A 20,719-nucleotide genomic window follows, 5' to 3' on the forward strand; every position below is an offset into this window, starting at 1 on the left:
TTATATGCAGAGTACCTCATGAGAAATGCTGGGCTGGATGAAGCACAAGCTGGAATCAAGATTGCTGGGAAAAATATCAATAACCTCAGATATGCAGATGACACCACCCTTATGGCAGAAGTGAAGAAGAACTAAAGAGTCTCTTGATGAAAGTGAAAGAGGAGAGTGAAAAAGTTGGCTTAAAGCTCAACATTCAGAAAACAAAGATTACAGCATCCAGTCCCATCACTTCATGGCAAATAGATGGAGAAACAGTGGAAACAGTGACAGACTTTATTTTGGGGGGCTCCACAATCACTGCAGATGGTGACTGCAGCAATGAAATTAAAAGATGCTTGCTCCTTGGAAGGAAAGTTATGACCAACCTAGACAGCATATTAAAAAGCAGAGATATTACTTTGCCAACAAAGGTCCATCTAGTCAAGGTTATGGTTTTTATAGTGGTCATGTGTGGATGTGAGAGTTGGACTATGAAGAAAGCTGAGCGCTGAAGAATCGATGCTTTTGAACTGTGGTGTTGGAGAAGACTCTTGAGAGTCCCTTGGACTGCAAGGAGATCCAACCAGTCCATCCTAAAGGAAATCAGTTCATTGGAAATGAATGTTCATTGGAAAGACTGATATTGAAGCTGAAACTCCAATATTTTGGCCACCTCATGTGAAGAGCTGACTCATTGGAAAAGACCCTGATGCTGGGAAAGATTGAAGGCAGGAGGAGAAGGGGATGACAGAGGATGAGATGGTTGGATGGCATCATCAACTCAATGGACATGAGTTTGAGTAAACTCTGGGGGTTGGTGATGGACAGGGATGCCTGGTGTGCTGTAGTCCGTGGTCGCAAAGAGTCGACACAACTGAGCAACAAAGAGAAGAGTTGAATCTTGTCAGCTTCTTTTCTGAATCTACTATGATGTTGTCATATGGTTTTTCCCCCTTTTTTCTGTTAATGTGAAGAAATATATTGATTGGGTTTTTCATGTTGAGCTAACTTTGTCTTATTGAAATAAACCTCTCTTGGTCTGATATATTATTTTTTAATACAGTGCTGGAATAGATTTGCTAATATTTTGTCAGATTTTTTTGCATTTATATTCATGAAGGATGTTGTCTATCCTCTTTTCTTATAATAGTTTTGATTTTGATATTAGAATTATATTGACATCAAGTAAATTGGAACTTGTACCCTTCTCTGTTTCCCTTAAGACTTTGTATAAGATTGGTGTTATATTTATTCCTGACATATCTGATAAAATTCATCAGTGAACCCATTTGGCCTGGAGTTTCTTTGTGGGAACATTTTAAATTATGAATTCAATTTCTTTAAATAGACATGGTCTTCATATTTTCCATTTTTTGGTGTGTTAAGGCAAACTGTGTTTTTCAATAAATTTGTCCATTCCATTTACACTGTTGAATTTATTGCCATAAAGTTGTTGATAATATCCATTTATTACCCTTTTTAATGTCTGTACAATCTGTAGTGATATCACATTTTTCATTCATGTTATTGGCTATTGTGTTTTCTTTTTTTCTTGATGAGCCAAGCTTGCTAAGTTTTATCAATTTTATCAATCTTTTCAATGAACCAACTTCTGACTTTGTTAATTTTCTCTATTGTTTTTCTCATTGTTTCTATGAAACAATAAGATAAATGAATAAATTAATAAAAGAAAGGGAATCAATGAAATAGATTTTGCCTCTGTTATTCTGAATTTAATTTGCTCATTTTTTTCTATTTTCTTAAGGTAGAAACTTAGAACATTGATTTTAAATCTTTTTTCTTTTCTGAAATAGGCATTTAAAACTACACATTTTTATTAAGTCCAACTTCAGCATGACCCCACAATTTGTGATGTTTTATTTTCATTGTTGTTGTTTAGTCACTATCTCATGTCCAACTCTTTTGCAACCCCAAGGACTATAGACTGCCAGGCTCCTCTGTCCATGGGATTTCCCAGGCAAGAATACTGGAGTGGGTTGCCATTTCCTTCTCCAGGGGATCTTCCCAACCCAGGGATCAAACCCCCATCTACTGAACTGGCAGGCGGATTCTTTACCACTGAGCCATCTGGGAAGCCCATCCAATTAAAAGTGTTTTTAAATTTCCTTTGTTTTTGTTTTTTACATTTAGAAGTGCATTCATCAATTCCTAAATATTTGGGGATTTGCTGTTTATGATTAATTTAATTTCATTTTGGTCAAACTATTCCTAGTATACGGAGATTCTTTCTGTCATGGATTGATGTTGAATTTGAATTGAATGAAAACCTGTAAGGTATTAATATTTTGAAATGTATTCAGACTCACTGTACGTCCCAGTGTATGGTCTATTTTTTTTTTTAACGTTCTGCCGTTCTCGGGTTCTATAAACGTTAATTAGGTCAAGTTGGTTAACAGATCTACATATTTCAACTGAGAGAAAAGTGTTAAAATCTCCAGCTATCATTGTATCCTTTATATTTCTCCGTTTAGCTCTGGTCAGTTTTTGGTTGATGTATTTTGAAGTGCTATTAGTAGGTACATACACATTTGAGATTTCATATCACCTCTTGAATTGATCTTTTATCATTATGAAATGTCCCTATTTTTCTTCGGAAATACTCTTTGTCTTGGAGCCTACTTAGCTCTGAGAATACAATAGTCATGCAGCTTTCTTATGCTTGCTACTTGCATGGTATGTTTCACCACACTTCTATTTTTCAAACTTTCTATGTCTTTAACACTTAAACTATACTTCTTGCAAGCAGCATAAAGTTGGATCTTGCTTATTTTCCCCCCTAGCTTGATAAACTCTTCCTTTTAATTGAAAGTATTGGTGTGGTTGTCTTTACCATTCTCCCCTTTGTTTTCCATTTTTCATCTGCTTTTTCCTCTGTTCATCTTCTCCCTTCTTTTATGTTAGTTGAGGTTTTTAGTATTTCATTTTATTTTCTCTGTTGGATTTTTAGCTGTGCCTTTCTGTATTACTTTCTAGTGGTTACTCTAAGGTGTTTTTTTTTTCATTTATTTTTATTATGCTCTAAGGTTTATAGTATGTACCTTAAACCGGTCGTAATCTATTAAGAATAAATAACATACCACTTCATATTTAACAAAGTAATAACCTTATCACAACTTAATTCCATTTAGCACCACAACCTCATCTTTGAGGTTGTTGTTACATATTTTATTTCTATATACATTATAAGTTTTAGCTTACAGTGGTATTATTTTTGTTTTAAATAGTCATATGCCTCTTAAGAAAATTAATAGAAGCTAAAAATATCTAGTATTTTATCTTTAGGCCCATATTTACTATTACTAGTACTTTTGGGGCCTTCCCACACAGAGCTTCCATCAGGTGTTATTTTCCCTCTGCTGAAAGAACTTCTTTCCATACTTCTTTTGATTTTTTTAAGATTTATTTGGGTGTGACAGGTCTTATTGCGTTATGGCTTATGCATTTGGCTCTCCCATGCAGACGTAGGAGAAGAGGGGATTCTTCCCCACCCAGCGATCAGACCCATGTCCCTTCCACTGCAAGGCAAATTCTTAACCTCTGCACCACCAGGGAAGTCCTGCTTTCTGTACTTCTTGTAGTGAAGGTCTGCTGATGACAAATTTTGTCAGTTTTAGTTTATCTGAAAATGTATTTACATAAGACTCTGCCTTTTGAGGGATATTTCTGTTGGACATAGAATTGTGGCTTGATGGGAATTTTCTTTCAGTGCATTAACTATGACATTCCATTGTCTTTTGACTGCTTTTGTTTACAATGGGAAGTCAGTCACGATCCTAGTATTTCATTCTGTTCATTGTGTCATTTTTCTCTAGTTACTTTCAAGATTTTATTTTTATTCTTGGCATTCAGTTTTTTGATTGTGAGCAACCTACCTTTGATTTTCCTGGATTTATCCTGCTTCGGGCTCATTGAACCTCTGCTAATAATATGTTTTCCACCAATTTAAGAAATTTTTGACAATTATTTTTTTTAACTACTTTCCCTCTCCTCTTCTTCCTTCTGGGATTCCAGCTACTTACAAGTACAGATACAAATATGACATATTCCCACAGGTCACTAAGGCTCTTTATTGTTTCTAACCTTGTTTTCCTCTGTTTTTCAGATTAGATAATTTCAATGGTCCATCTTCATATTTACTATTAGGACTAGCCAATAAATTTTCATTTCTGATATTTATTTTTCTATTGTTTCCATTTTGGAGGCTTAGATTCCCCATCCTTTAAGTCAATACATTTTTTAGTCCATAAATGTATTTTAACAACTGCTTTCAAGCCATTGCCTACTAATTCCAACATTGGATATCACTGGTATCACAGTGCTTTCCTTTGGATCTCTCTCCCTGAGCCATGATCAAGAAATTGACCCAAGAACTTCTCAGGTAGTTCAGTGGCTAAGACTCCATGTTCCCACTGCAGAAGGCCCAGGTTCAGTCCCTGGTCAGGCACGATGCACCTAAGAGTTCATATGCCACAGCTAAAGATCCTGCATGCCACACCTAAAAGAGGGCATATGCTGCAACTAAGACCCATTGCAGCCAAAAAATGCGTAAGTATTAGTTAATTAATTGTACATTTGAAAAAAGAGTTTAAAAAGAGAAGAAACTGACCCAAGGCAGAAAGCAAAGATAAACACATGACTCATGTTTGGGTGTTCTCCTTCCCTTAAGATTGGGCGAGTACCTAAACCAGCTGCTTCACATATTGTATCCAGGATTACGGACTGTTCATAGTGGGATGGTGAGTCCAGTATGAAATGCTCCATCATGGCCACAATATATTTCCTATGTCAAGGTCTTTAAAAGTTATGCATAGAGTGTGATGCATTTAAAAATTCATTGTAGAAATGTGCTATTTAAAAAAAAAAAAAAAAACCCTCTTTAAGTAAAAGGCTTTTGTAAAGGACAGAACCTTTTGCAATGTAAATATCGGCCCTGAATGGAAGCAACCAGTTGGAAAATATCTGAGGCCCTTTCCGAACATATGAGAAAGACTTACCAGAAGTAATGTAGAAGTTACTTTCAATAAAGCAGGTTATATCCTGCACAGGAGGAGCCAAGGAAAGACAATACCTCCTTCTAAGGGAAACTGCCCTGCTTCACAGCTTTGGTACCTTAGAGAGTCATAGGACCTTATCCCTCCTTGATGCAGCCTAGCGTGAACAGGTAAGCTGGGGACAATCAGATTTCTTCTCCAAGGGTTTGAATTGGGACCGCAGAGAGAACTAGTGGAGGGATGTAGATAGTGATGGAGACGTTTTACGAGACAGAAGAGGCCAGAGTAGCCATGATGAGCTGAAAACACAATAAGTTATGAGGGAGCTGAAACCATAGAAAAGTTGGCTTCTTGGGAAATGAAAATAGGGAATGAAATATAGTTACTAAGAAAAGTACAGAGGGCACTTCCCTGGTGGTCCAGTGGTTAAGAACCTGCCTTGCGATGCAGGGGATGTGGGTTCAATCCCTGGGCAGGGAACTAAGATCCCACATCTTACGGAGCAACTAAAGCCCATGTGCCACAACTACGAAAGATCCTGTATGACACAACGAGGATTCCGCGTGCCTCAGCTAAGACCCAGTGCAGGCAAATAAATAAATATTAAAAAGAAGAAGAAAAGTAGAGAAGCTATGAGAGACGTGGAGAAAGAAATTAGTACCAATATCTGTTTCAGAACAAAGAGTTTTCTGAGTATAATTCTAGGCTATCTATGTATTTATAATATCTACCCACAAACCCCTAAATACACACCTTCCTCTCCACCCACCCCACCTTGTATTTGAGGTAACATAAGTGAGCCTCTATTCTTTGCCGCTTACAGAGCTTAGCTAAAGGCACATATATTGTGCCTTACAGTTTACCAGGCTCATAAAGGGCAGAAGTTGGGTAGGCTCAGGCATTCCAGGCAGAGGGAACAGAATCATTAACAAAGACGCAGGGACCTGGATCCAAGTGTCTGTCCAGGGATTAGCAGATTCGTTTTATCTATTTGTATTCCAATTTGTTCCAAAGCAAGATTTGAGGCTGAATATATGACACATGGAAAAAATAAGTAACTGAGAAAATGGATGTCGGATAGGAATAGAAATAGGAAAAGAAGGTTAATGTCAGGAGTGGGGTCCCTAAAAAAATTAACAGAATTGGGTGCTTTGACTAAAACAAAGGAGGCATGAGTTGCTTCTTCTGCAGGCCTACAAGGAAAAGTTAGGGTTCAGAGTATTGCAGTACATACCTTTCTATCAGACGTCCAGGGTGGCGCTAGTGACAAAGAACCTCCCTGCCAATGCAGGAGAGGTAAGAGATGTGGGTTCAATCCCTGGCTTAGGAAGATCCCCTCGAGGAGGGCTTGGCAACCCACTCCAGGATTCTTGCCTGGAGAATCCCACAGACAGAGAAACCTGGCAGGCTACAGTCCATAGGGTCACAGTCGGACATGACTGAAATGACTTGGCATGTATGCACACACCTTTCCATCAGTCATTTATTATTTATTCATCCAGTATTTATTAAGCATCTACTATGTACCAGATGCTAGGATGGCAGCTAAAGAAGAATAAAAGTTGAGTTGGGCCCACTCCAAGGGTTCTCAAATCCAAGAACTGAGCTAAATGGAGGACATAAACACACTACACAAACCAGAATCCAGAGACTGTGAACAGGACAAAGTATTGTCAGATACAAAGCAATGAAACCAGTTTGATCAACAGCCGTGTTCTTTGCTCACTTCTTCCATACCACTCAGTCTCAGCAACTGGGAAAACTGAACACTCCATACCAATTTCTAGCTGGCAGAAAAAACAATTTCGTATGGCTTGTTCACAGCTGGAGCCAGAGAACCAAAATTATTCTTCGTCATCTGCTTGCAGGTTGCAGAGCCCAGGGAAACGCACAAGACACCTCTGCTATTATTATTCGACTACCTGGCAAGTACTGAGTACTAGTAATGTGCGGTAAACAAGGTGAGGGGTGGGGGATGGGGGTGGTGACCAAGCTCTGGCCTCAAATGCTCCCAGCTGTTTTGTAATCTGATAATTGTGCATGAAAAACCTCAGACCATAACTCCGAAAATAGCATGACTGTAATCATAACAAAATGGAAGAACCACTGGCAAAATTTATTTTCTAGTTATCACTTCCAGAAGGAATTCTGTAACACTACTAGGGAAAGAGAAGAGAAAATTCTTTCAACTTCCTGTCACTAAGCCTCTGAATTATCCTCATCTGCATCCATCCCTTCCTCCTTTCTGCTCTTCTGTTACGTGTTCCACCTCTTGGCCACAGCTGATCTACTTCCACCTCCTCAGACATTGGTTCTAGTCTTCATTTTATCTCTTTCATCTTCAGCTTCTCTCTGTTTCTGCCAGGCAAATGCCTCCCCTTAGCATTTAACATATTCAAGCCTTAATTTCATCTGAAAAAAAAAAAAAAAAAGAAATCCTGTCTACATGGTCTTTAAGCCTCCTTAGCTCAATTCAGTCTGCTTTTTATCTCTAAAATTGTTTCCAAGATCTTCAATGACTTCCTAATTATCAAATCCAATGCTGTGTCTAGTTCTTCTCTTCATTAGCAGTGCATCATGACTGACCACATAACCAACAAACACCCTCCTCCCCAGAAGAACATTATTCTTCCTTAGTCTTCTAATCTCTCTGGTCAGTTCTTCTTATCCTACATATTGAACCTTTGTCCAAACCCTGAATCATGGTATTCTTTCTAGAAATCTTCCCTGATTCCCCCAGAATCAGTGTTAGGATCTCCAACCACAGGCTTCCACTGTACCCAATGCTACTTCCTCAATTGCATCCCATAGTTCATGTAACAATCATTCATCGAGAGCTTCTAATGCAATGGCCACTGTGTTAGGAGCTGAGAATACAGCTGTGAGGAAAAACATCCACAGGCCCTGCTCTCAAGGCCTCACAGTCTAGTGGCAGAGACATACAGTAATAAAATAGTTACCCAAACAAGTGAATAATTACACCCTGGGGTGCATGCTCTAGAAGAGAGGATCACGGACAATCAAACTATAAATATAGGGAAAATGTCACTCTCTTCGCTAACAAGGCACAGGCCGTTAAGCTGGCTGTGGGGGTGGACCGGAGTCTTGTGAGTGAGTGCCGCGATGAGGGAGAGAGGGCGTGGAGAATGTTCCACAAAGAAGGGACAACAAAGAACTGAAGTACAGCAGAGACTGGGCAACAGTGCTACAAGTTAAGGCTTGGATACCCAAGCAGGCCTCAGCCCACATAGGCACCTGAGGGGTTTTTTGTTTGTTTGTTTGTTTGTTTTACCTGAGGGGTTTTTTAAAAATTGGTCCCTCTTTGGGACTTCCCTCATGGTCCAATGGCTAAGACTCCCCAGCTCCCAATGCAGGGGGCGGGGGTTCAATCCCTGGTCAAGGAACTAGATCTCACATGCTGCAACTAAGACCCAGGGCAGCCAAATAAGTAATAATAATAATAATAAATAAGATAAACAACTGGTTCCTCTCCTAAAAGAAGAAGGAAGTCAATGAAGGGTTTTGAGTGAGGGATGATATAATCAGATTGACAGTTCAAAAAGATCCCTTAGTACGGTACAGAGAATGGATTGGAAGGGACCTGGGTAGATGAGGGGAGTACCGGTGACAAAGCTTGACAAAACTTTTACAACTGTCGAGGTGAGAAATGACGGTAGACAGGGCTAATGGGGTGGCCGTGAATAGGAACAAAGTGATCTGATTCAAGAGATTTAGGAAGTAAAGGGACAAAGTCTCAGATCGAGGGCTTGAGGAAGAGATGAGGATGAGAGTGTAAGGATGTGAGGAAGTAAGCAGGACACTGAGGAGAAGGGTCACAAGAGGGAGGCTCTTACTTAGGACAAAGAGAAATGTATCAACTTGCCTTTGATTCTGCTTATCTCCTCCTGTCCTTTCTTCTGTGGATCCCAGGCCTAGCCATCAGACTCAAAATCTCCGAATCATCTAAGACTGTCTTCTGGACTTGCACCCACTCTTGCCCACTTACCCCTATCCTCATTACACCTCACCAAGATCAGTATTTCTAAAAGTATTGTCCCAAAGGGGCTTTTGAAGAGATCACACGAAGTGATCCAAAAATGCAAGACTTTTCTTTGGTTCCTACAGGCAAATGATGCAAAATTCCAGACTTTTGATTTTTTTTTTTTTTATGGTAACTGAGTTATAAAAGAGTACTAAAACTTGTTAGTCATAAACTAAAATTAGCCTTTAACTGGAGTTCACAGAAGACTCTAATTCAGTTCTCTGCTGAGGAGTCTGGCTGCCAGGCAATGTTTGGCAACGATGCAAAACTCCTCTTGCATATACACATGCAGCCAGTTGGAATTCTCGAAATTTTCAGGAAGGACACTCTGTTATTGGGGTATTACCAGTGATGTTTTGAGCTGGTCCTGGTTTATGGTGCCTGACGTTCATGAATTTTAATTACAAATTATGATTCATGGAGCTTCATCATGATCAATTTAATATGCCATGGTTATTTGATTAACCCTCTGGAATAGAGGGAAACACGTCTCTGACCGTATTTCCTGCCATTTTCCTCCTCCCTTCCTTGCTGATCCAGAACATGTGTGAGCAAGCTCCCATCTCAGGAACTTTACACTTGCTATGCCCTCTGTCAGGAATGCCTTCCCCCCAGAATATCACACAGTTAATTCCTTCACTGCCTTCAGGTCTTTCTCAAATGTCACCTCTATGAGCCACTGCTTCCTCCCCTCTCCCCCGCCAAACCACTATGTTGAAACCATAATATTCCGGTTCCCTGAACTTTCTATTCCTTTCCCTGCCTTATTTTTCTTTAGGACACCCATCATCATCTGACAAACGATATATTTTACTTATTTGTTTATTGAAAATTTATCTCCAACTAAAAGAGAAGCTCCATGAGAGCAGGGATTTGTGTTTGTTTTGTTTGTTGCTATATCACCAATGGGCTTCCCTGGTGACTCAACGGTAACGAACCCTCCTGCCAATGCAGGAGACACAGGATCCACCCCTGGGTCGGGAAGATCCCCTGAAGAAGGAACCCCCTGAAATGGCAACCCACTCCAGTATTCTTGCCTGGGAAATCCATGCACAGAGAAGCCTGATAGACTATAGTCCATGGGGTTCCAAAAGAACCCGACACAATTTAGCGACTAAACAGCAACAACAAATATCATCAATACCTAGAACAGTACCTGGCATATAGTAGGTGCTCAGTAAATAATTGTTGAATGAGAATATTTATATCATCAGCATTTTTGTCCTCAATTTCCAACACCCAGCTCTTAAAGCATGGGTACATATATTTCAAATCTGAACCATTCACAGCCTTACTACCAAAGCAGGTATAAATATAAACCCAGAAAAGTGCTTCTACAGTCACATTTCCTTGTTATCACTTCCCACTAGTCTCCTCATCCAAGGCTCACCCTTTCCTATCCTTCAAACTCACCCAGATCAAAATTCCCAAACAACAATTGGAAGCATTCAGGATTCATATTCCACCCATTTTCAGGATTTAATATATTCCAGGCATTGTCCTAGGTTCAGGGGAATCAACAATGAATGAGACAGACAAGATCCTTGACATCAGAGTTTACAGTCTAGTGGGGATATCACTACATTCTGCCTCCAGAAAGGGACCTTAACCCTTGATAGGAGAATATGCTGCGCAAACTGATATGTGATGTATGAACAGGAGATTAAGGAGAGATTTGGGGCAGGTTGGCATGGGGCAGGTGGGAGCAGACAGAAAAGACTGTACCAAGCAGTCAGAGGAAATAGCAGTGTCAAAGGCTTAGAGGAGAACGAGAGCGTGGATGTCATTTTCCAGGAAGTGAGGGCACTTCAGGTGTGGTGGAACTAAGGAATCTTCAGAGAGCAACGAGGAGATCTGAAGTCAGGTGGGTAGCAAAGGTTAGACCTGCCAAGGCCTTCTAGGCCATACAAAGAAGTTGGACTTTTGGGACTTCATTCTGAGAGCAAGAGGGAGCCAACAGAAGACTTGATCACTGATACAAACAATGGAGTTTAAATTCTTCTCCGTCCCCTAACAAATCCAACCCTGACCTTCCCTCTCCACTGCAGGCCTCCAAGTCATAGCTGCCTCCTTCCCGAAGCTTCTCTGCTGCTCCAACCTGCATACCTCTCTCCCTTTCAACCCCAGGGATCGCACCCTCCCTTATCTTTATATGCCTTTGTTCTGTCTCCCCCACAGGCCTGAGTTGCCAGAGGACAGGGACTTCTCAAGGTTCTCTAGGTTGTCCCACACCCAGTTCACAACTGACCCAGGCTATAGGCCTCATGGAGACAAAAGGGTGATGAATATAACCTAGCACAACCCAGCTTCCGCTCACATCCCACGCAAGTATATTTACCCTGTTCTAAAACAACCCTTCCTTCCAAAGCAGCAGCACTGATGTGTGCAAGGCCAGCTGACCCCCGTTTCTGTCTCCTGTCACCTCTCTCCACTCGCAGTTTACCTAAAACCTCTAATCTCTCCCCTAATGGACTGGAGAAGCTGATTCCCAAGCTTGTTCAAACCCCGAGAAAAACCCAATCTGTAGTTGACAGAAGCAGATTAGTAATTCCTTGGGACCAGGAAGTTGGGGAGAATGGACTGGGATGAGGCACAAGGAAACTTTGGGGAGTAGAGGAAGTGTGCTATATCTTTATTGTGGTAGTGGCTCACAACTGTATAACTTTGTAAAACCTGTCAACATATACAACTAAAATGGTCCATTTTGTTGTATGTGAACCAGTCCGCAGCAATGCCAAATTGAAAACAAACTGCATGTCAATTAAGAGTCAGTAGCCCCAAGGACAGTATGAGCTTCAAAACACAGTTCAACCCTGATATAAAACTAGGGCAAGGCCATATGGGAAAAGCAGCCTTTCCATGGTTGCAGAGATCTAAGAATGGTGGGCGCACCTGCTATGGAAGGCCAGGTGAAAGAAGCAAAGGAGACCAGGCAAGTAATATGGAGGGGTGCGTGCTCAGTCGCTTAGACGTGTCTGACTCTTTGCCACTTCATGGACTGTACCCTGCCAGGCTCCTCCATCCATGGAATTATCTGGGCAAGAATACTGGAACAGGTCGCCATTTCCTACTCCAGGGGATATTCCCGACCGAGGGACCAAACCTGAGTTTCATGCATCTCCTGCATTTGCAGGCCAATTCTTTACCACTGTTTCACCTGGGAAACCCAATATAGAAGAAGCCAGACCCAAATATGTAAAGTCATAAACAGCATGCACACAGATACGGTCTCCAAATATCAAAATATTATTTTTTGATATTATTTAAGAATAAATAAATAGGAGCCCTGCCTCACAAAGCAAGAAACTGCATATTAATCATAAGATGATAATTCGTAAAGTGAAAGTCGCTCAGTCCTGTCTGACGCTTTGCAATTCCATGGACTATACATAGAGTCCATGAAATTCTCCAGGCCAGAATACTGGAGTGGGTAGCCTTTCCCTTCTCTAGGGGATCTTCCCAATCTACGGACTGAACCCAGGTCTCCTGCATTGCAGGTGGGTTCTTTACTGACTGAGCTATCAGGGAAGGCCGATAATTTGTAAGAAGTTTGGAAAAAGTGATCCTTGAAGGACTGAGTGGCTTTGCCACAGACAGCTCCTCAAGAAGCTGGGCCTTACTTCTCCTTCCAGGGTGAGCTGGGTGGGTTAAGAGGGGTGACTCTTAGGTTTCCTGTGAGAAGAGATGACATCTGTCCAGGTGGCAACAAGGGCAGTCTGGATGAGCCAGTTTGGAGTGTGCAGTGTGTGAAAGGAGATGGGAATAGAGCTTCTTTTCTCTTGGTCTTTGTCTGAATGCGCTTTCCTCACAAGTCTCCCAACACAGAAGACCTGAAGCATAAAACCCCATATAACCTGTGTCTCCTGCACAGTTCTGCACTTCTTCTGTGAGCTCCCGAAGGCCTGCGTCTCCACCTAGCCCATCACTGTGCACTCAGCAAAGGACGGGAAAAATAAATTCTCTGGGACAAGACTGTGAGGGCAATGAGGGACATATTGGTAAGAGAGGGAGTGGGGACTTGAGGAGGATGGGCTGGTCATGATGGGTCACGGAGTGAGGGAATGGAATGGTGAAAGGATAAGTGAAAGAGTGGTAGGAAAGAGCGGAGAGGGGCAGTGTGGGAGAGGAGGCTAGGGTTAGTGGGAGAGAGCAGTGACCGGGTCAGAGGTCACTGGGAACACAGGCGAGGAGTCACAGGGAGAAAGTCAACAAGGATAGGAAGATGAAGCGTCAGTAGCAGAGGGATGATCACTGGCAGCGAAGGTCAGAGGTCATCAAGACAGAGCTGGTCGAGGTGTGTTACCTGCTTACGAGGAGGCGGTTGTTTGTGGGGCATCTTTGAAGAAGCAGGAAGCACCTCAACACTTGGAGAGCCTACAAAACGCTCCTCTGCCTGAGGACAAGAAGTTTGTCCGTCCCCTCAATGATGCACAGAAAATCCAGATTCTCTTTCACTTCAATTCCCAGTCTCAGGGGTTCTTTGGGGACAGCCGACGTTGTGGGTCCTCCGCGCCCTTGCAGAAGGGAATCGTCTCCTCCCTCGACGCGGTTACCCAGCAACTAGCCAGCAGCCAAGGCGCAGGCGCCTCCGATGCCCCCTCCCGGCTCGAAGGGAAGGCGGGGCTGGGCGCGCGGGGAACCACCGGCTCCACCAGGCCCCGCCCCCTTAGGCAGGACGGCCGGCGGCCCCGCCACTAGAACTCCAGCATGCGGGAGGGGCTCGGGCTCCAGACACCGCCTCCTCATGAATAATGCAGGAGCCAGGCGGTGTCCCGGACCCGGAAGTGGAGTTGCCGAGTCACCGCAGTGGCTGAGCTGCTGACAGGAGGCGGCGGCGGAGGAGGAGGCGAGGCAAGACCTGCGGCTTTGCCGGGCCACTGACGCTGTAGCGCTAGGCAAGCCGACGGAGCCACGCCGGCCTCAGCCCGCCTGCAGATCTCCTGCCCCGCTGCCAACCCTCCGTCTGCCCGACTGGTCCGGGGCGGCCTAGTCTGCACCACCCACCCGGCACCTGGGGCCGCCGCCCCGCGCGGTCCCCGTCGGCGTCCCCGGCCGCGCCCGGCCCCCGGCCCGCTCGCCCGCCGGCACCATGATGGAGGAGATCGACCGGTTCCAGGTGCCCACCGCGCACTCGGAGATGCAGCCGCTGGTGAGGGGGCGGGCGGCGGGCAGGCCGGGGCCGGGAGGGGGCGCTGCCAGAGGGGGAGGGAGGGAGTCAAGCCTTGGGGACTGTGCGGACGGCTCGGATGGGGTAGAGAGCCAAGAAAACGCATCGCCGGGGGGAGGGGGACTTGTAGGACGAGAATACCGTGGGAGAATATGTGGGATGACAGCAAAGAGGCCTGTAAGGGCGGAGAGCACTGTCAGCGGAGACAGGCCGAAGGAGCTACGGGGATCGCCGTCGGATGGAACCGAGCGGGGGCACAGTGGTGCACAACGTTAGTGGAGGCCCATAGCGGGGAAAGGAAGGGAACTGTCACGGGGCACCGCTGGTGGCAGGCCCAGGGGGCGAGGATGGGAGGTAGGGAGGCGTTTAGACCTTAGAGGCCTGTGATGCTCAGAGCGGGGGAGGGGGCCAGGAGCAGTCAGACTGAGGGACGCGAATAGGTTTGTAGAGGAGGAGGGGCCTGCCCGACAGTTCACTGGCAATGGGTGGGAACGCGGGGCCCGGGCCGAGGACCCGTAGGGGGACGGTGTCCATGCAGGACCCGGGAATTCGGTTCTTCTCCGGAGGAGAGTGCACGCAATCTAGGCTGGGGATGCAGGAGCCGGGAAGAAGAGAGCACGGCGGCGAGATGGAGAATCCAGGGCTCAGATGAGAGAGCTCAGAACCGGCCGGAGAGGGGGCGGGGCCGCACAGGAGCCGCCTGTGCCCACCGGTTCGGAAGAGCCCGGAGCATCCTAGGCCTGCGTGCTGGGAGTCCTTGCTGGGCTCCGATCCTGCCCGCGGACCGGGAGTCAGGGAAGAATGATGTCATCGCTGCCGGCGCGGAGGGGATGGAAGGGGGAGGGCCGTGCACGGAGGCTGGGCTGGGGGAGACCATTCCCACTGGCGTCGGCTCCCCGTGTATACCTGACTGGCTTGTACATTTGCCCGGGGAGACACGCTGAGGCCTAGCGGCGGCGTCTCTCCCACTGGTATAGGGAGAGGGAGAAGGCGGGGAGTGCCTCGGCTCTGTTAGCTTTGCTTTTCCTTCTTTCCCACTTGGAGTCCGGGTGGGAGCTGGAAGGAGGCAAGGCAGGCCGAGAATCTGAAGATGTGGGTGCGGTATTCTCTGAGCTCAGCTGGAGCTGAACAGAGCTCTCCAAGTCTTGAAGCTCTAGGCTTCCTAACCCTCTCCTCTCTGTGTTAAGTGAAAGTGAGGAACAGATTCTACCTTTGCCCCCCACCCCCACCCCGCCCCTGGCTGACAGAGGTGCTTTGTGGCATTCTGAGCAAGTAATGTGTCCATTACAGCAGCCAAGACAGACCTTGGCAGGGACCCGTGACCTACTCTAAGCCACACCTTTTGGAGATGGTAGAGAAATCATTAGAGGCCACCTGGCAGGAGATGTGTCGTTTTTACCCCCTTTCCTGATGACTTAGACAGTTCTAGAAGCCCAGACAGAGAAGTTCTACAGGAGTGTACAGTATTAAACGGGGGAAAGACATGCTGATGGACTTCTTTCCTAGCCTGATGCCGTTGTTGGATCGTTTGAGGGCCAGAAAATCCTGGTAAGAAGTCTGTACCATGAACCTGAAGAACTTCAGGCTGGGCTAAGAGAATGTTCCTTTCTAGATTATCCTTCCAGCCAACCTGGCTTGTCAACCTAGACTGCCCTTCCAGTTCTTATCTAAGAAAAAATCAAAAAGAGGGCAGATGAAGGAGCAGAGGAAGAGATCCAAGGCATCAGAAGAGAGCAATGAGTTGGTTTTTGCCTCCTATCTGGGGTTCCTAAGATGGGAAGCAATAGCTGATTTCCAGGGAGCGGGGAGAAGGAAGGGGTCACCAGGCTCCCCAATTGTCCCTGATGCCTCTGTTGTTGAATGAAGTTATCAACGATGGTTTGTTTGAGTGAGTAGTGGCCTCAGAAGACTTCTGAACTGCTTCTGGTCTGTGTGGCTCCAGAGTAGAAGTGCTTCTGGCAAGGAGGCAGGCAGTCAGCTCGGACTCTTCTTGAAGTCTAAAGGAGCACTTCTCTGCGAGAGGATACTTTGTTGAGGCTGAATCTTATGGAAACAGCAATACAGTCATCCCCCATTTAGGGATCATAGCCATTGCCCTGCATGTCTCTACCTCCCCATCTCTGTTCCCACTTCAAAGTTGAGGATTCCTAGAACTCCTTCAGCTTCCCAGGTGGTGCTAGTGGTATAGAACCTGCCTGCTAATCCAGAAGACATGAGACACGGGTTTGATCCCTGGAGAAGGGCATGGCAACCCACTTCAGTGTTCTTGCCTGGAGAATCCCCATGAACAGAGGAGCCTGGTGGGCTACAGTCCATGGGGTTGCAAAGAGTTGGACACAACTGAAGCGAGTTAGCATGCATGCACGCATGCACAGAACTCCTTAAGTGCTCTCTGTGCTACTGAGACCAATAGAATCTTGTGTGGAGTTTCCCTACGAGTCTTCATTTCAGGGCGTGAGGAATCAAGGTGGCATACTGCAGAAGAGAAGAGCAGAGTAGCTCTTTAGGGGTGTTTGGGTAGACCATGAAAACCAGGGTCTAAGACTCAGCTGTGACCTAGTTCATTTTTTTTGCCATTATTTATTGAGACCTCTAGGAAATCATTCTTCTCTGGACTCAGTTTTCTCATTTATGCAGTGAAGACAAACTATTTCTTTAAATAATAGTTCCTTGCTCTTCCAAAGAATATCATAGCGTCCTGATGTCATTGTTCCAGCCAATTCATTCACCAAATACTTGGTGAGCACCAGCTCTATTCCAGGTACTGCGCTAGGTACTAGGGACACAGTGGTTAGCAATACAGATATAGCCCTGACTTCTGGAGCTCACAGTTCCACAGAAGTTACTGTTCATGCTCACCCCGCTCAGGGTGAGGCCCTCTGAAGGCAGAGTGGGGGCTGTCTCCTTAAATCCTGAGGGAAACAGGGCAATACTGGTGCCAGTATCATTGCCCCTTCAGGACCAAGCTGTACTTACTGATAGTAGCCTGTCACATGGGTTTGATCAACAAATAACCCTATCCCACCCTAAAGTGGCTGGAAGAATCCAGGGGCCATTCCTTACTTGGAAAGATGAACTCTAGATGGAAAACATCTTTTTAATTTTACTTGAAAGAGAAACTTGCCCTTGAATAGGAGGCCTAGGGGAGTGACAGGAGCTGGGAGAAAAAGCGCAGCCCGCAGATCTGGGTGCTTCCAAGGTGCTAATTTAAGCATTAGTTCTCTGTGGGAGGAAGAGGAAGAGGTCCCTGTTCTGTTGGTGGTGCTGCTGTTGCCACAGCTGCAGGAACCTCCTGTCCCGGGTGGGGATTTGCCTGAAGGGAGTCCCCTCCCTCCTTTCCTCATCGCACCAGTTGTTTAATTGGCGTGGCTGCGTCTCTGCAGCTGAACCAGGCCTGGGCCCAGGTTCACAAGTTCTCTTTCTGTCTCTTTATGAAAGGAATGAGAGCTCCTCTTGGAGACCTAGTCCCTGGGTTCCTCTCCTGCTGTGTCTATCTCCTAGACACTTCTGAGTGTTTCTAAGCACAGATTCTCCCCAAGAAACTGACAGGGACAGGCACACCTTGTATGTCAGTTCTGTGGCCAAGCCACACACTACAGTGATCTAGAGAGGCTCCCAGCTGTCCACAGTTCACTGTTGAGCAGATGGGTTGAATTTTGGCTATTGTTTGTATCAGCAGCAGGGATAGGCTCTCTGGCCCTGTTGTCTGTCTGCTGGGCTGGTTGGTACAGCCTCACAGTTTATATGTCTTCTCTTTGACTGTAATCAGAGAGGAAGAGATTTGGTGAAAAAAAGGGGTGGGGGGTGGTGGCACATATGGCACCAGGTGGGGTCTCTGTGCATTTGAGAGAAATACTAGTCTAGCCTCACTGAAACCCAGGTTACCCATGAACACATGTGTTTAGTTCATGAGCATATGCTCAGTTCCAGGTACTTTACAGATAAAGATAAGTAAGATCTGCCTAGTGGGTGGCCAGGAGAAGGCTGGGCTCAAATGGCTGCAGGAAGGTTTTAGATACTTGTTAGGAAAGGGTGGAGATCAATGGAGGGCATTCCTGGAAAAGAGGGATACCTCCCAGGGGGAATGCTGAGGTTCTGACCCTTTGACCACGTGAGATTGGAAAAGAGTTTCAGACTCCTCCTGACTCCTGGCACTCAGGGGTGGGGATGGTCAGGACATTAATTTAACGGGTGGGCCACCACAGCTCCTGAAAGTGGCAGAGGGAACATTGTAAAGCTAGCAAGAAGCCACTATGGAAAATTGACCTACATATATTCTGTGGTTGAGGCACCTAAGGTCACCTCCTTATATCCATAGGAAGATGACTCTTCAGTTTAAGGGTGGATTCTCCTAGTGGTCCACATAGCTCATGACCCAGTAGCCATTTCTCAGGCTCTGAAAGAGGCACACCCTTCTCTCTCTTCCTATATTGCAAAGTGAGGATCAGGTTTGCTCAGACCTCCAGCTCCTCCCTATTGCTCATCTCCTAAGTCAACAAACATTAACAACCTGCTTTCTGCTAAATGTTGTGCTGGGCTCAGTAGCACACCCTCTTGCTCCAGAAATGGATATACACAGTCAAGGCAGATTGAGGCACGCAGGGTAATGAACCCTGTAAGAAGTAAGAACAAGGTTCACCAAAGCCTCTCATCTAGTGGTCAGAGAAGGCTTCACAGGGGAGACATTGCTGAATGGGCTCTTAGAAGAGGACCAGAAACTTGGCAATATTGTCAATATTGGCATATTTGTCAATATGAGGAGGCGAGGACAAGAGTTCCAGGTAAAGAGCATAAAGGAAGGATCAAAAGGATGCATTTGAATAAATGACGACTTATAGTTAAGGAAATAACATGACCAAATTTGAATTTAGGACTGTCACTCTAGCAGTGGTTGAGAGACTGGCAGAGGTGAGATTGGAGGTTGGGAAACTAATATGAAGGTGGGTACAGTAATAATCTGGGCTCCCCTGGTGGCTCAGACAGTAAAGAATCTACCTGCAATGCAGGAGATCGAGGTTCAATCCCTGGATTGGGAAGATCCCCTGCAGAAGGGAATGGCTACCCACTCCAGTATTCTTACCTGGATAATTCCATGGACAGAGGAGCCTGGCGGGCTGCAGTCTATGGGGTTGCAAAGAGTCAGATACAACTGAGTGACTAACACACACAATAATAATCTAGGCAAGAAATGATGAATGCCTACACTAAAGCAGAAGGAGAGGAAGGAACATATATACAGATACAGTACCTGTTTGGAGGTAGAGTGGAGAGGTGGGGAGTCAAGGATGACTCCCAGGTTTCTGGCATGGATATCTGGATGACAAAGAGGTACCATCACCGCCCAAGGAAATTTGAAGGGTCTGTGTACATCTTGGCTTCAGGAACTGCTTGTATGGTGGAAGACTGCTTTTCCTCTGCTTTGCTGCTGAAGCCGCAATCTTGGGGTGATGGGAGACCCAGGAGTCCTGAAAAACTGAAGAGCAGAGTGACACTGGCCCCACAGCCTCAAAAGGATATGGAGAAATGCACTCATCTGCCAGTGAATGCTTTCCCTCTGTAACCTGCTTTGATGGATGCGAGTGAATTGGTGGCAGTGAGGAGCCATGGTCAATTTTTTTCTTCCCAGCAGCACTTTGATAAAGGAAAAATAAAATTCTCTGTTGGCTGTGAGAGTGTTTGATGTTGCAGTTTCTGGCCTTGCCTTGCCTTCTACCGTCATTCTGGTCAAACTTCTGGTTTTCTGACTGTTTGGTTCACTGATTTCTTCTAGAATAGTTGTATGAGTTATTGCTTCACTTGCAAGAGTCAGAATGGAAAGGAGCATATATACAGATGTTCCTTGGCTGTCATAACCTTCCTTCTCTGAGACCAGCCTGGAAAGCTGCACCTGGTTTAGGAGCAGCGCCCAGGCTGCTGTCTTCCAGGCAGGGTAGCAGACTTCTGGGTTGAGATCACTCCAGGGTGAGCTGGCTTCTCAAAACCCCCTAGTGTAGCCTCTGCAGATGGGCATGTGGTACCAGGAGGTTACCTGGCTCCATGGTGGCTGGGAGACAAGCTGAGTCATTTCCAACTCCCAGCTGCCTGCTGCCCTCGACTGACTATGGCTCAGAGTGAGCAGAGCCTTCCTCACTTGAACCTGATCAGCTTCACGGACTCTCCACCCTCTTTGAGAGGCCAGATGGAGCCTTTTGTCTGGAAAGGAGACATGGGAGACTCAGCTGCTTCTTTTATTTAAAATATTTATTTATTTAGGCTGTGCTGGGTCTTAGATGCGGCACATGGGATCTTTAGTTATGGCATCTGAACTTTTAGTTGTGGTATGTGGGATCTAGATCGCTGACCAAGGGTAGAACCCAGGTTCCCTGCATTGGGAGCACAGAGTCTCAGCCACTGGACCACCAGGGAAGTCCAGGGACTCAGCATCTTGGCTTAGCTGCTTCCTGGCTTCCAGCGGAACCCAGAAGGACTGGTGCAGGAAGCCCAGAGGAGGCAGGAAGCAGAGAATCAGGCTTAGGGCTG

At 45.6% G+C, this 20,719-nt stretch overlaps 2 protein-coding genes across 6 annotated transcripts in view; one reads left to right on the plus strand and one right to left on the minus strand.

Moving 5' to 3' along the window:
• The window catches only part of DNAI1 (dynein axonemal intermediate chain 1), a 67,333-nt gene extending 53,661 nt beyond the window's left edge, over positions 1-13,672 (minus strand). The window contains exon 1 of one of the 2 annotated variants that reach the window (XM_020898333.2): positions 13,337-13,672. In XM_020898333.2, coding sequence (XP_020753992.2) covers positions 13,337-13,369 — 33 coding nt within the window. In that variant the 5' untranslated portion in view covers positions 13,370-13,672. The remainder of the gene's footprint in view (positions 1-13,336) is intronic. The other variant, XM_020898332.2, reaches the window with a different exon arrangement.
• A 120-nt stretch (positions 13,673-13,792) lies between these two features.
• The window catches only part of FAM219A (family with sequence similarity 219 member A), a 60,595-nt gene continuing 53,668 nt past the window's right edge, over positions 13,793-20,719 (plus strand). For 2 of the 4 annotated variants that reach the window (XM_070459598.1, XM_070459601.1), the window contains exon 1: positions 13,796-14,182. In XM_070459598.1, coding sequence (XP_070315699.1) covers positions 14,123-14,182 — 60 coding nt within the window. In that variant the 5' untranslated portion in view covers positions 13,796-14,122. Of the gene's footprint in view, positions 14,183-20,719 lie in introns of all 4 variants that reach the window. The other 2 variants (XM_070459599.1, XM_070459600.1) reach the window with 2 other exon arrangements.

Source organism: Odocoileus virginianus, chromosome 31 (genome assembly GCF_023699985.2).
Source record: "Odocoileus virginianus isolate 20LAN1187 ecotype Illinois chromosome 31, Ovbor_1.2, whole genome shotgun sequence".
Taxonomy (NCBI): Eukaryota; Metazoa; Chordata; class Mammalia; order Artiodactyla; family Cervidae; genus Odocoileus; species Odocoileus virginianus.